This window comes from Ambystoma mexicanum, chromosome 11, assembly GCF_040938575.1.
Source record: "Ambystoma mexicanum isolate Mex_15411 chromosome 11, UKY_AmexF1_1, whole genome shotgun sequence".
In the NCBI taxonomy this organism is placed as follows: Eukaryota; Metazoa; Chordata; class Amphibia; order Caudata; family Ambystomatidae; genus Ambystoma; species Ambystoma mexicanum.
The window spans coordinates 1,312,073,321-1,312,089,634 of NC_090934.1; the positions used below are offsets into that span (position 1 = coordinate 1,312,073,321).

A 16,314-nucleotide genomic window follows, 5' to 3' on the forward strand; every position below is an offset into this window, starting at 1 on the left:
ACTAAAACCGTTTAGGCATAGGCAGCCAGTGTTTTTTTAAAAAAATATTATTGCTACAGTTGATAAATCAACTTTTCAATACATTAGTACAAAACATAAAAGGAGTAAAATTTATCTTTTCATCACATTGGAAATTTTAAAACAAACAGGCAATATATAAACTTGAAAATACAAAATAAAATTACATTTTGCATTGTTGCATTTTACATTAAGATGAAGAAGAAAAGCTGTCATTAGAAGTTCACCTATTAACCATCTTTTAGGTTCAGCACTGTCAAATAATTGACAACTGCTAATCTTACTTTTGTTATCTGTGTGATATACAAGGTGCCAAAACTTTTCAATGGATAGAAAGCTATAAGCTTCAAAGTGAGCTTTAAAATATGCAATTCTTTTGTCTAGCAACATCGGTCATTCTGCAATAAAATGAACCAAGTTTTCGGAAGTGCTACAGCCCTCACAAAAGCGACAGAAATCATCCTTCCTCGTAATGAGTCTCCATTTAGCTAGAACATTTTTCGTATGCCATAGATTCAATCTAAATCTTAAGAAAGAGTCTCTAGATTTTTTGCCTGGAAATTTTAGCACATACATTTCTGGCGTTTATTTTCTTTGCAATAATTTTGTACACCTCTGCGTGTTTAATGTTTTGACATTGCTCATATGTGTTGATCCAGTCCCATATCAGGATTTTTTCCTTCGCTCTATCAGTATTTGTTAGTAATAGTTCAACCGAAACCTCTGCATCTTGCAGAAAAGATTCAACTCTTTCTCGCCAAGTGACCATAGCCTTGTGATTGGTTGTCTTCATGTACGTTGATAAAACGTGCAGAATTCTATTTTCTTGGCGACTCATTAAGCATTTCCGGTACAGACTACATAGTCTCCACATATACATGCAGTATAGAGAAGATAGTCCCATCTCGTACTGTATTAAGCACATTTGAACTGCTTTAGGCACATGCAATATATTTTTCCAAAACTGCCCTTCCAATCTCACCCAGGACATCTCATTCTTCCATGATCTAGTCTCGGCACCATATAGCACCGTCAGCACCGCCTTTTGACAGTAATACATAAGTATTGGTTTTAGTGAAAAGGTGCCGTATTTCTGATTAATTATAGAGGCCTGTGAGGTGGCAGTTCTGACTTTTCGTTTTAGTTCGTCAATGTACGGAACATCAGAGATGTATACATTTACATTTAATCCCAGATATTTATACTGAGTTACATTTTCCAGAGTCTGGGACAATAACGACCATACGTAAAGAGATGTCCTGGTCTTATTATTGGGTACAATCTTCATAGTTTTCGTTTTGGATACATGTAGGATTAAATCGTTATGTTTAACATATTTCCCTAGTTGATCAAGTAAGGCCTGCAGGCCCCTTGGTGTTTCAGCCAATAATACCAGGTCATCAGCATAAAACAACCAAGGGACTGCATGCGCTCCAAGATGTGGTGCATCTGCTGTTACTTCCCTGAAATCCTTCACCACGTCCGATATTAAATAGTTAAATAGGGTGGAAGCCAAAAGGCAACCCTGTTTTAGGCCTTTATATGTGCTGATGGTTTTGGACAATGTTCCGTCCATTGTCAGCCGTACTTGGATTGAGGTTTTAGAGTGGAATTCAATGATCCAGTGCAGCATGTACTTAGGTCACAAACTTTTTGCCAGTTTGTTAAATAGAAGTCTCCTCGATATCGAGTCGAACGCAGTCTGGAAGTCAATAAAGGCCATACAGACTGCTCGTTTTACTTGCAGTTCATGTTGTTTAATGGCATGCAATACCTGTAAGTTGACCGTAGTGCCTAAGCCTACTACAAATCCCGTTTGAAAGGGATCATTAATACCGGCTTCTTTGGACCATTTATTGAAATCTTTTAAGACCAGTTGCGCAAAAATCTTCCCCGGAGCATCAAGTAATGCGATTGGTCTGTAGTTTCTTGGATCCAATCTGTCCCCCTTCTTATAAATGGGGACTATAATTGACTTCTGCCATGAATGAGGTATTTTTTTGCTGCCTATGACTTGATTGAATATTGTTCGCAATATCACGGCCCATGCTTCTGGATTATTTCTCAGCATGATGTTAGATAGCCGTTGGGCCCCAGTGCTCTCGATTTGCTTAATTTTTTGATATGCATTACAATATCTAAGTCATCAAAAACAAGCTGTTAGTTTTCATTAGAGTCCTTATTCACATATGAGGTCGGCACATGCACTTCAGCATATAGTGAATCATAATACTGAACCCATATTTCCTCTGGCACTGCATTGATTTGAGTTACCGATTGTTTACCCCCATATATTGTTTTTATTAGGCCCCATACTAAAGCAGAATTCTTAGACTATAGTATGCAGCATAGTTTGGGCCTCTTTTATTATCATAGTCGCTTTATGTTGTTTTATCCAATTATTGTATCTATTTTTGCACCTTGGTATCAGCTGTGCTTTATCAGGGACATTCAGCTGCAATATGGACCGCAATTCCTTCTGGAGTTTGACTTTTCTATTTCTAATCTCTTCATCATACACATGCTCGTGCGGCTTCTTTTTCCCTTACGTTGATTGTCCTTCAATTTTAAATAGCTGCAAGATGGCAACATATTCCCCATCCAAATAGTGAATATTGGGATCTAAGATGTCTTTTGGATACGATACAGCTGCAAGAAAATCATTTAGGGTGATGAGAGCCCATCTAAACGGTTTACCCTTCGCTGAGAGGGCTAGGCCGTTAGTGTATCTTTGCTGGTTATTTTCTCCAATCCTCTTTGGCCATACCCATGTTAGATGTAGAATGTTATGATCACTCTTTGACTGATCTAACACTTTAAAGGTGGTGACTTTACAAAATAACCCGGTGTCGGTGTAAATGGACTCAATCGTAGAAGACAGATTGCCTTGATGCCAAGTTGTCTGTGGTGGAATATCACCTAGCACCGCACCATTGATCAGGTTAAATCCTCTCTCCTCATTAGACTCTTCCATTTCTTCAGTCTCCTTCAACTTCCCACTTTTTTCATTCACACAATTCATATTCAAGTCACTGGCTATGACAGTATGTCTTTTATCAATCATGTTTAGACAAAGCATCAAGTCTCTAAAGAATCGGCTATCCGAGATACTCAGATGGCTCCAATACAAGTTCAGACAAGCAATTGTTGTTTTTTGATACAACCCGCACCAGCTGCATAAAGCTATTTGGCGATGACCATGCTTCAACTTTTAGGCCACTCAAGAGTTTAACAGCGGTTATGAGACCGGCCTTTGGTCGTCCCCTGGCTTGATTGATAGCCGGTAACAGTGTGACCGGATGATTTTCCCAGACAGGAGGTGACTTAAGCCACACTTCTTGCAGCATAATAATGTCAAACTGGGCCAGGATAGACGTATATGTCGTTAAGTGAGCATGGCCTACGAGTGTTCCAAGAAGCTAAGTTTATGGTCCGATTCCTTTCCTTGTTAGTCAGCTAACATCTATTTGTCCCATTTCTAACCGAGGAGCATGACACCGCTCTAATTTGCTTGTCATTGCCTGTAAAACATTTTACAGTTAGAGGGCTGTTTGTTCCTGTAGCAAACTGTACCTTTCTTTGTTGGATGTTTGGATAGATATTGGCTACATTTGGTATTACTCCCGGGTTTAAAAGAAGAAACCCTAGATGGTATATTTCATCCTTTGCTTGCCAAATTGTGTATTTAACTAAAGCCGACAACATCCACATCTTTACTACTGATCTATCATGGTCATGAATGAACTCAATTTGTGATATGTCATCAGATTTCGTGCCCTGTAAATTCAAAGTATTGTGTAGTATGTTCAGTACCGAAGATCGATTTAAATCATACAAGCCGAACTCTCCACCCCAGCATTGTAGAATTGAGCTCACATGAGTTGAGTCACTGCATTTATTGTGTCGATTCTTCGTGCTGACTTTCGTTTAATTTTTTCTTATTTTGGGCAACGAGGTTGGCACCAGCAAAAGATGGCCCTGCACCATAGAAAGTGTTATTCTGACGAGTTGTCAGCTCATTTGCGGTAGGGTTATGTGACCCTATTGCATTACTCTTGAGATCACATAATCCAGCGACATTTGATTTACAGCTAGGTTGTTGTCGAGACATAAAAATGCCCATTGATTTTAGAATTTCTTCCCGCCTACTTTCCAAGGTCATAAATGAGTGACCTTGAGACTCATTCACTATATCGCCCCCTAATTCTTTCAGCTGGACTACCTGTGAGGGTGGATATGTTCTTAATGTGACACCAACTTGTTCAATTTTTGCTACTTCATCAACCAAGTTGTCTAATGGATCATACCTAAGATTCGAGTTCACCGGAGTTCCGTTTTCTTTTACGGCCAACTTTTTCATTAGTGTGGCAGTCTTGTTTCTGGTTATAGCGGTATATTTACGCACAATGGCTGCACTCTTCTATTGACTTCTTTTATCAGGTAAAGACAACTGTTTCACGAATTGTCTAGAATTTCTGTTCTTTTGCATTTTTGTTATTTTCTGATTTTTAGTTTTTTTTGTCAGTAGGTGCTCAGCAACAGGTTTTTTACCTTTACTAGTAGCGCTAGAGGTGTTATACGTCGCATTATTAGATGGAGGGCGTAGATTCACTTGTCCTGGAGCCATTTCTTTTACTGCTTTCCCCTTCTCCTTTTGTTCAATTATTTCTATTTCACCGTCATCGTGCATCACACATCCTGAACTCGCCTTTATTTCATTCACACACAACTTGTTTGACCCTTCTCCCTGTTGGACGTTCTTCTCATCCACCATGTTGATGGCAATATTTCTAATATCTATTGCCTTGACAGATTTCTCTTTGTGCACACATATACTAGTAATAGCCACATTTCCATTGTCAGTTGCTACCACAGTTTTGTTCTCTAATAGCTCTCTTAATCGAAAATTCTGATCAGTTATTCGTGCATCCAAAGTTGCATATAATTTGGCGAATGAAAACGATGCCGTGTTCATAGCTTGTAGCGTTATTTCTGTAGGTATCATCCTGTGTGCATTTTGTGAATTTAATGGGGCAAGATTGTCATGCTTTTGGTGTTTGGGGGAGGGTTGTGTGAAAGATATAGACAAAACTGATGATTCCATGAGGACTGTGGGAACATTACTGGTGATTGCGATAAATGTTCGGCGTCCACTCGTTCATTCGGATGTTTTTCCGTTTTTCTATCTGCCGGTGGTGGAGTGTGATTTATTACATGTGGGGCGACATCTTTCATTTCTATGTCATCACCTAATGGGGGGACACGTGTCCTCAGAAGCATTAGTTGCTTGTATTTGTAAGGGTTCTGTGTGTATTAAGACGTCAATTGTAGTTTTGGGTTTTGCGGGCAATGCATAGTCAGCTAGCAAGTTAGATTTGGTAAAAGCAGCTAATAATGAATCTGAAGGCGTGCATAGATCAACTGCAGTGGATGCAGGTGTGATTTTTTTTTTTTCTAGGATCACTGCAATCACTTGCACCTTGTCACACACTGGTCTCAAAGTTTTCTCAGTCCCCCTCGTGAAATCTCAGTCCATCGTAGGCAGACCATCGGAGTAAAACAACTGAATATCGCTCATATGCGACAATGATCTGCCGCGAGTGGAGACACGAGAGGGAGCACCTTGTACAACCCGTTTTGGTGTTGTATAAAAGTCATACGGGCAGCCAGTTAGCGGTTCCACCGGGGGCATGTTGCTGCGTAAATTACATAATTTAACCATTAGAGTTATTTTTCTAGTATCAAGGTCACAGTGGTATTTACTTGTTAAAAAACAGAGTAACAATAGTATCAACTATGTAATTACAGTAGTGAGGCTTACCCTTGCAACCCTCAGCACGATCAGCACAGAAGTAGGGGTTGCTGGGATGCGGAGGCGGAGCTCTCACAAACATGTGATCACCGTAGCAGAAGAAAATTGCTGTTTTCAAATCACAAAGTCACGATATACTGCACGAGTGAGCAGAGGTTCCTCAGCACAATCAGCCCTTACGAAGCCCTTGCTCGAAATGCGCCAGTGCTAGGCAGCCATTGTAATTCTTGGAGGGCAACCAAAATATGATTTCAGAGACTCTGATGAAATAACAGTCCAGAAGCAGCATTTTAAATATACTTCAGCTTAATAAGCTCCTTCGGAGGACCAAGATACATGACATTACAATAAGTTGGGCAACTTGATACAAAAGTGTTCATCAGCTGGATCCAGACTGGGAATTAAAAATAATCCAAATACCTTTTTATTGTAAAGGCCAAGTAGGACACTAGAATATGAAGACCGCTGTGGTGATCAGTAAATGATTGTAAAAGGACCCGGCTGTGTGTGTTCAAGAGAGACCATTCTGTCCCGAATTGGGTTTAAACAAGATAAGGGGGGTAGGGGCGGAGAACCCTTGTCACTGCGGCACTGGGTGAGCAAATGATTTTCCATGTAAGGTTTGTTTAGTATCAAGAATGTCAACCGTAACTAGTTGTGTTTAAGATCAAAGTTATTTAATTCTAGTTCCAGCTGACACGTGTTCCAACCCTCATGGGTGTTTATCAAGACAAGAAGTCTGTTAAAATGTCACATAGGTCAATTCAATTGCTAATCAGGAAGGCAAGGTTTTGCAGATCCTGAAGCGATTCCCTGAAACAAGAGGACTGACAGCAAATCCAAGGGGGAAAGCAAGAGTAGATGGAGACTCCAGTGAGAAAACGAGACTCCACAAATGGGACCAGAGAGAGAGAGAGGAAAGGAGGGCCACCGGAGGCAAAAGCCGGAGTGGAGAATAAACACAGGGGATACCCTACAAGCGTCTTACCCGTAGTGAGGATACAGCGTGGTTGCAGCGCGCTGCAGCGAAAGTGCAGAGGATAGAATTCCCAGCTGGCGGCGGCCATATTGGAAAACAACTAGAGCGCAGCCACACGCTTAGACTGAACATGACGGCACGCTAATGGCAGTAAGACCATCATGTCCAAAGGCACCACGGCAGAATGACGTGACAGCTAGTCACTTTGTTTACTTGAGTAACCATATGCAAATCAGAGTCAAACCATACACATAGATTTCAGACTGATTTTGATGGAATGGGACAGAGTTTTAAGGATGCAGGCCAGATGCTGTCACATCAGGACTAATTGGTTTAAGAAAGATCAGGAAGGGAGATTTGGCTAATGAGGCTGTTTTTACAAATGGGAATTGAGTGAAATTGTACAGAAAAGTATTGACATTCATCTGTTTTCTCACCTGCACCAAACAGAGTTTGAATCAGGCAAATGAATTATGTTAATCACCCGGCCGAACATTGATCTTTCCTTCATATACAAGGGATGTTTGAATGTGAAAAATTAGCTAGTGTGGTCGATGACCACACCACACTGATGACAACAAGTTATGTTATATTGACTTCTAATGCGTACCACTACCACCTAGGGGCTGTCTCCAGGTGCTTTGTAAGAATATGTGTGGGAGCGCTTTCACAACTACTACAAGAAATTGTATTCATAGACAAGGATACTGATCTTGCCGTAGGTGTTCTTGCTCTTTCAGAAGTTCTAGCTCGCAACCCGGTCAACTGAAGATAACACGACACGAATAGAGATCAGTCTTGAAGAACTAATTGCTGTATTGGGCCAACTAATCACTAGTAACTCCCTGAGGCCATCTTCTAGAGTGTGTGGAGCCCTGCCTTTCTATGAGGGTAGCACTGTTGACGCTGATCTTGAGGTCTGGCAGGGACCATACGAAATGCGAACCGATCACGCCATAATTTTCCTGAACATGACGTAAAAATATATCCTAAAATATTAGCTAGTTGATAAGAATGCTGTGCAAACAAAATTGCTCATTTCTTGCAAGCGGGATTCATTAAACAATATTGCAGGATGATCGATGTGTTGAAAATGACTGGTAAAGGATTTACCCTGAGTAGGTCGGTTTTTGGTCATTGCTTTATAGGAATATTCGATTGCTTGTATTATGGGTTCCACCCATATGGGTTCCACCCTCCCACCCCCGCTTCTTTCCCCCTCCATCTGTCTTGCAGCCCCACTTTCTCCCCCCCTTTTTATGTCCATTAGCACTTACTCTATCATTTGTCCCTTGACCTCTGATAGCAGCTTGCCTGTCCCCCCTTCCCTCCTTGTGTACTCCTCCCACTCCCCCCTAGTACTACTCTGAATCGTCATTTGACCTACTATGATAGTTGTTTGTTTGTTCCTCTCCTCCTGCCTCTCTCCACAACCCCCCTCCGCCCCTACCCCTCCTCTTGTTACTCATGCAGTACAACAATTGTTGTCAGGCATTGAAATATTACTGCTGGTTTGTCTCATTCTTCCCTCCCCCTCTTCACCTTAACTGTTCCTTTGCACTTGCACTATCTGAAATGTCATCAGGCTGATTTTTTTCATATTCTAATTTTTTCAATGACTGTAAGAATGTAATTGTATTCTCCCATGCTCCCTCCCTCCTTGAAGTGCTTTGAACTACATTGTGTATAGGTGCTATACAAATAAACAATCCAATCAAATCAAATGGGTGTGGAAGCAGGGGACTCCGCAAGTGAAATGATATTAGATGCATTCCTTTTAGGGTGGGGTACTAGACAAGAATGTCCCATTTTGCCCATCTGGTTTAATATTGCAGCTGCATAAAACAGTCAAGTGGTTATATAAATTACATGTGAGGAGGTAGAATACATGATCGTGATGTATGCAGATGACATGGTCATCTTAATGTCTGTTCCTCCCAAGTGCTGGGTCCGACCCTGGAAATGAAGCTGGAAAAGCTGGTCAAGGCTATGGAAAGGGACATTGGGCATTTGGGGTGAGATACATATGGTTATAATCAGTGTTCCAGATAAGATTTTTTTAACTGGCTTTATTTTACTCCTGATTGTTTAAAAGTGTGGGTAAAATTATATTTTAGGGAGTAGAAAAGTAAGTCCCTTTCCCCATGTGAGTATTTTATAAGCAAGTAAAAGTATGTTTTCATTAAAAGACAAATGTTTTGTAATAAATATTTCTTTGCACTTATTCATGCACGTTAAAATATGAACGTTTACTTCTTCTGATCAGACAGTTACAATAGTAGTTTCATCCTTTGGCCCTACTGGTCCAAACATATCCACAGAGCTGTGTGTGGGAAAAGAGGGGGAAAAGCTTCTACGTGCCAGTTTTCATTTTTTGTTGTGAGTATTTTTACTGCCTATTTTTTGGGGGGGTATTTGCCAATTTGTAAGGAGTCAAAATTGTCAATACATTGATCTGTGGCATTGGTTTTATGTATCTTTTTCCCTGACATTTGGTAAGCATTTTTTCAAAATGATGGGTAAAGATTTTGTTGAGTAACAGCCGAATGCCTCTGCAGGAAGTACTGCCCCCCCCCTCCCACCTGTATGTAGCAGGCCTGAGATTGTACCATGCTTGACACCAGCAGGTGTGACCATTCTGCGGTGAGTCTTTCAGAAAAGGTATCCATTAAGAAAACCCTATCAGACATACTCTCGAAGAGATGACAATCTAATGGAGGTAATTCCCTAACTTGTATGAAAAGAGTAAAAAAGGAGCTGGTGACATCACAAGAAGCGAAGTGTGATGCACAGAGAAGACTAGGTGAAGAAGATTTATGACCCTTATAGAAAGTGATGACAAAAATAAAGAATCGAGTAAACGTTCATATGCGAAAAGAAGATTGCACGTGTGAAGAGCACTACAGAAAATGCAAGACGTTTAATAATTGGTCAGATGCAGCAATGCAAGTAGATCAAGTAATCTTAGAAGCTGGCTATAAGTAGTGAATAGACTGCAAGTGAGGATGCCATTGTAGAGAAATTGGACATCAGTGTCATAACTTTAGTAAGCTTAAACCCATGAACAAAAGAGTCGAGAGCTGTGTCGCAGCCAAGAATTAACCAACATCATGGAGGAGTCTGGAAGGGCTGTCTGGCCTGGTGTCAAGGCTGAAGCAGCCAAGACTGGTTATCTATTCTTGAAGGCAGTGAACATGATATGCTGAATCATCCCTTGTTAAGGTGCAAAGAAAGAACATCATAAGTGCCAAGTTTTATTCATTTAAGACAATTAAATGCTGCAAAAGAGTCCAGATCATGGTCTCCTGTCATGTGAGCCAAGGATGGAAAAAGAAGCGGGCAAGGAGTTCCAGAATAACGATAGTACAGGCCTGCACTCCTTTATATTCCCAGAGACAAGGATACTTTGCAAGACCAAGTTCAAATACAATCTTCATGGCAGAAGGCATGGGTGAAGAGAGACGTTGGGCTAATTGGGTGGGGAGGTACAGTCAAGTCCACCTCCTGGCACCTGGGGTATGAGCTTAAGTGCTACTAGTGAGCCCAGTGTTCCAGACTGGCACGAGTGTGCCAACCAATTGTAGAGGGCCATATAACGGAGGACCTTATAGTTTGAGAGCCAATGATATACTGTGTACTTAATAATGATGAAGATGACTTGCACTAGAGGTGGGCACAAGATGTCCACCTGACAGTAGAGACCCAATCGCAACACAACCCCTTATGGAAAGTATACTTAGATGTTCCCCTTGAGTGTACCACAACCCCTCATAGGTTTCTCTTATTTGCCACGTAGTATGACATAAAGTTTTACACATTTTTGCTTTATAAATGTAATTTTATGTATGATCTGAGATCTTGAGCGAACGTCTGTTGATGTCCATTGTAACTCTGTTTTATTAAAACAGAAAACCTTTGCCATCTTCCTGAGTTGGTTCCATTATTTGGTTGAAGAGTTACTCTGTTTCCCATCCACTGCATGACAAGCTACCCAAAGGGCCTTGCGTTCAATTTTGAATGTTCTTGTCGCGAGAGTGGAACGTACTGAACTATCCATGCTGTGTTCTCAAATGCAGTATTAAACAGGGAGGAAATGGATACCCTGTCCTTGAAAGGTACCACAAAGGCCTTTTATTGGCTGCTTGATTCAGAAATGGAGCTCTTTTGGTGTATATGGAAGCCTACTCGGTTTGGCCGTTCAGGCTGAATAACATATGTTAACTAGGCAGTTGCCCCCACTCTGAGCAACTTGGGTTAAGGGAGAATGAGAAAATACTCTGGCCACACGAGGAGGCCTCGCTACGATACAACTTTAGGTTGCAGATTGATAATAAAATGACCTATTGGAAAAGTTGAGTTTCTAAGAATGTAAACAAGGTCGGAGACGCTTCAGTAAGAGGGTGACCTAAGGAGTACTCATCAGGATTGTAATAGGATTAAGGGCAGTAGTGCTTTACAATATGCTTTACAAACTCAGCTTTGGCTATCCTGCACTAGTTTGAGGGTAGTTCCTCTGTCAGTCAGAAACTTCATTGTTGGGTTTATAAAGAGCTAGTGGCAGTGAAGAATGCAAAGTTTTTATTTTTTTAAAGGAAAAAAGCCACATCTAGAAAATTGTATTGTGGCCCTCCAGCTTTTAGCCAAATGTGAAAAGGTGATGTGGCAAGAAAGGAGAAAAATGAAATAAGTTTAGATGTGGGCATCATTTAATCAGTCATATGCTGATTGGTGAGAACCCAGTGACAAGGAACTTTGCACTTTACTTGCCTTGAACTTGGTTATGCAGTAGACTAATGTGTTTAATGTTGCGTCATCATGTTATTTTTTTTGTGGCGTCTGGATTCTTGGTATGTGACTTGATTGAAACCAACGGAGCAATGGGAAGGAGGATTAGACAGTGGTACAACTCACAGAAATCTGACATGAATGATCAACGTGCTCTCTGGCCAATATACTTCTAATGTCAGACTGTGTGTTAACGGAGCTGCTCTTTTTTTTACCTCTTTACACTTTGCTGAACCAGCCATTGTTTGTTTGTAATTGCTCCATTTTTAATTCATGAATACAGTTATACTGAAATCAGGTAGCTTAATGGATTACATGGTGGATTTTATATTATTTTGCCCCGACTGGTTTGTAGAGCCTTGCTCAAAGTGCAGCCCTGTGGGACAGTTTTCTAGGACAATGTGGGCTACTTACTGACTGTTCAGTTGGTAGTTTTAATCAACCCTGCAGATAATGGGTGTATCTGTCACTTTTACTCCCCAAAAATAAAAATGGGGAGTAAAAGTACTCCCAACACACACCTTCATTGCTTTGTTTGGACTAGTAGTACACTTAGTGCCACAGGAGGAATCTCTTCTATTATAACTGCCTGATCTGAAGATACATGAATAACTTTTTGCAAATAAATATATATCACAAAACATTTCTATTTTACAGTTATACCCTTTTTTTACTTGCTTAAAAATACTGTGTGGTAAACTGACTTACATTTTGACTCTCTAAAAAATCATTTTACTCCCAACTTTAAAAAATGGTCAGTAAAATACTCTCACTTCAAAATCTTATCTGGAGCACTGGTTTTAATCCCTGTTATTGACCTATGTGTGGTGTGACAAATACCAGGTTGTCATCACTGCTTCCATGGGGGAAGCCCCTTCCTGTGAGGCCAGGGAGGTGAGGCCGCTATGCAATAGTCCTCCCGGGGATGACACTCAGCGAGTGGCTCTCATGGGGAGGGAAACCCCCTATGGGGTGAGGGACGACACTTTGGGAGAAACGCAGTATAATACCATTGGACCCCAACCTCCCTCACCCTGTTACCCTGCACAGGACATAACCCCACACACTTGCATGTATATCTGCAGAATAGACAATATCACTTCCCCCCCGAGAAATACTGAGACGAGGAAGAACATGAAGTATGTGGACTATAGTACTGGGATGAGGAAGAAGTGTGGAGTAATGTGGAATAATACACTGAACCACTACAACCTCCCTAGTCAATTTGTATCAAGCAAATCGGAACAGAACATAAAAAGGGAAGAAGGGCTTAATGAAGAGAGAAGCCCTCACAGGAGGAAGCAGGAGATACGAATCATGGCAGCAGTAGAAGAGACGGGTCGTCAACGGTACAAGGAGCAGGACACTTACCTTCTGGAACAGGCGTTCCAGAAGCATCTGTTGCAGACAAACACCCAAGAGGACCTAAGCCAGACGGGAAGCCTGGAGTGTGTGGAGAAGCAGAGACGCGCAGCTCTGAGTCTGGGAGTTATACAATAAAGTATCTTTGATTGGATTGCCGGGCTGATGATGCATGAATTGTCTCTTTTAGCCTGTGCATTCTTGACTGCGCAAATGATATAGGGGGTCATCACGGGTTGGGCGGAGCAGTAAAAATGCAGCCATATTGCTATTACCGCTGCATTACCGCTTTGCCCAATCCCAAGTTTGTGCGGAAAGTGGGAGGTTTACCACCAGCTTTTTTATGAAGGTAAAACCTCCACTTTACACCACTCTAATACTGCCAAGCATGCCCCATAGAGTCCTATAGACTCTTGAAAAAATGGGGACTTATAGCTTTACCGCAACTTGGGATCCCACGCTAATCGCGCCTGCCTGAGTTGCGGTAACGCTATTTGCGTATGCGGTATCCCTGTGGATTTGCCTCTGGGATACTGCCAAAGTTAGATAAAGCCCATAATCCTAGTGGCCCTTACCTCACAATTCTTACAGTGTCTAAGTAATGCTTTTTCTGATTAGATTTCTTCCCTTGACTGAAAGATAAATGTTGGGTAATCAGAGATGATGGCATATGCCCCAAGTGTAGGTCTTCGCAATTTTTTGTTTTTAAGGTGGCGAATGAAAGTATTGAGGGTGGCAGATTTCGATTACTTTTGCATAAGGTTCATACCTAATTTAAGACTTTGAAAGCATGTTCAGAAATTGGAAGGGAATATGTACGGGCACTCATAGGGAAATCACTTTTCGCTGCCAGTTTTTAAGGCCAGCCTATCGATTTGCTTTTGAAAATGTTTAAAGCAAAATGTAAACCCACTGCCCTTTATGCCGCAGAGGTCTGGGGCTTTGACAATTCGGAGACCCTACAGAAACCCCCACAATAGTGATATGTTGCACCATTCAAGTTCAGCTCCCACTTAAGCCGTCCGTTCTCAATTGGGACTCTAGTATTATTGTAAAGATGAAAGGAAAATAAGACTTACTGTCATGTTATCGAATATTTGGTTGAACCAAAAGGCTGAGTTAACTCACATTCTTCTAAATGATTTATAGGGTAAGGTTGTTTCTTTAAAAATCCCATCAATTAAATTTGAACAAAAATAGCTATCCAAAATGTTGGCATTGAATTGCCTAAATGAGACAAATAATCTAACCAAACATAGGGTAAATGAAATAAAATATTCCCATATGGACCACTGTAGGAGATGAAATCTGTTAAACTCTTGAATCTCTGGACACCATTTTAATGTCTGGCTTATCACAAGCATATCTGATTTTTTTTCACCATTTTTTAAGGGTGTTCTTCACAAGATTATATGTTGTCTGTACTTTAGCAATCGTGGGATTTGAAAGACTGGGAGAACGACTTTTGCACTTTTTGTTCAAATGCTCTGTAATATCAAATACAGTTTCATTCTTTTGTTAAGCATATAATTATATAAGGAAATCAACACATTCTGAGTATTAAGAAGCCATAAACATACAGATTTGTGAATCTGCATTGTTACTAATTAAATCGTGCCATACTATGTTGATGACGTGGGCCTTAATGAATTTTTTGAGACTGGCAATGGATGTAAGAAAGCATTCTATTTTAACAAAAATTGTTTATATGAACCAATGTATTCCAACATTTGATTTTTATTGTAATTGCATTCATGCTTTATATTGCTTTTATGGAAAGGAATTCCGAAATACATTATTGATAAGTACATTACCATATTTGGGAAAATAGAGCCATGCCTTAAATGTTATGTTTACCTTTGACACAGGAAACTACTGTGAAACAACTACAGTCTCCACTTCCGTTACCAACAACACTACCTTTGCTTTCCGCAAGTATTGCGGTCACCAAGACTGTGATAGCCAACCCGGTGCTGTATTTAAATAATCATATCCATGATATTCTTTACACTATTATGAAGATGAAATCTCCGCCTCATCCTGAAAGCAGGGACGTAAAGGTAAATATTGCAATTTATGTTACTATTGATGAGTATCAGTTTTATTTGAAAATGTAAGTAATCTTTCATATTTAAAAATCTTTCAAAAGAATTAGCCAATTCCTTTTATTGGATAATACAGCACAAACAAGAGTGTTTTGTCAATATTGCAATGGGGGAACCAATTTTTAAAAACATATGCAAACAATATTAGGGTTGTGTGCTGTATTATCAGATCAGAGAACCATTTGCTGTTATGGGCCATTCGCATCTGGGGCTATTGGCCAATAAGGTGGCTGGAACAGTGGGCTAGACTATACATTCTCCGCCTACAGTTCCAGCCAACCAGGCCATTTCCCGGGTGGCGCCATTTTTATTTTTTTTATTTTTAATCTGGTTAGGAAACCGGGAGCCTCTACCTGTTGCCTCTCCAACCCCCCAAAGTTAATCACACCTCTCCCCCACCCTCTCTCTCCTTACTTACCTGCAGCACCGGAGCGTTGAGCTCATGTCCGCTGCACCTCCTGCTCCGACAGCCACCATAGAAATGGAAAAGGGACTTAATCCCCTTTCCCTTTGGTTGTGGCCATCTTTGTATATTTTTTGTGTTTTTCCCTTCAGGAAAATGGCTGTGCAAGCAGCACGACTCTCCTGAGGCGAAAAAAGCATACCATTCGCACCCTGGATGAACCCCGGAGTGTGACTGGCTTTCACGCCCCGGCAGTGGGCAAACATGGCCGGTAACATCTCATAACCTGTGCCGAGGCACTCAATTCACTAGTTCCTGCAATGGCTCATGCTGGCTGGCCGTTACCAGCCATCTCTGCCCCCTTACTGGAGTGGGAAAGCCATAATACTAAAACACTGAACACACTGAAAGAATGAGGTTAAACAAAATTATTAGCATAGTGAGTAAGATTTGTATTCAGATTTCTTTGTTACAATTTTGAAGACATTAGCAACAATACATATTTTCAGAAGTAAAATTGATGAATAATTAAAAAAAAATTACAAATAGCCTTTTAAATGTACACATATGAACGCAAATTACATATTAGCATTATCTTCCATCAAATGCCAAATCAATTAAAGCTGAGCTAGTCCAATAATAGATACATTCATATCCACAGGGCATCTTTCATAAATGCCATATATTGTTTTACACATTACCAGCTCCCTTTGACAATGAAATGGCATCAGCTTAGTTTCAAATATTATTTGCCATATAATATGGTTTTAACCATTTCCTCCACATACCTTTGTAACGTTGGGATATTGGGAGGAAGTGAATCAAATCCTTGGCTTCCCCATGAGTCAAG

At 40.6% G+C, this 16,314-nt stretch overlaps 1 protein-coding gene across 4 annotated transcripts in view; it reads left to right on the forward strand.

The window, feature by feature from the left end:
- Positions 1 to 16,314, forward strand: part of DMXL2 (Dmx like 2) — a 2,950,233-nt gene that overhangs the window by 1,754,624 nt on the left and 1,179,295 nt on the right. For all 4 annotated transcript variants that reach the window (XR_011279824.1, XR_011279825.1, XM_069624807.1 and 1 more), the window contains exon 25: positions 14,825 to 15,016. Coding sequence is in view for 2 of the 4 variants with exons in the window: in XM_069624807.1 (XP_069480908.1) it covers positions 14,825 to 15,016 (192 nt within the window). In the remaining 2 variants the exon portion in view is untranslated. The remainder of the gene's footprint in view (positions 1 to 14,824; positions 15,017 to 16,314) is intronic.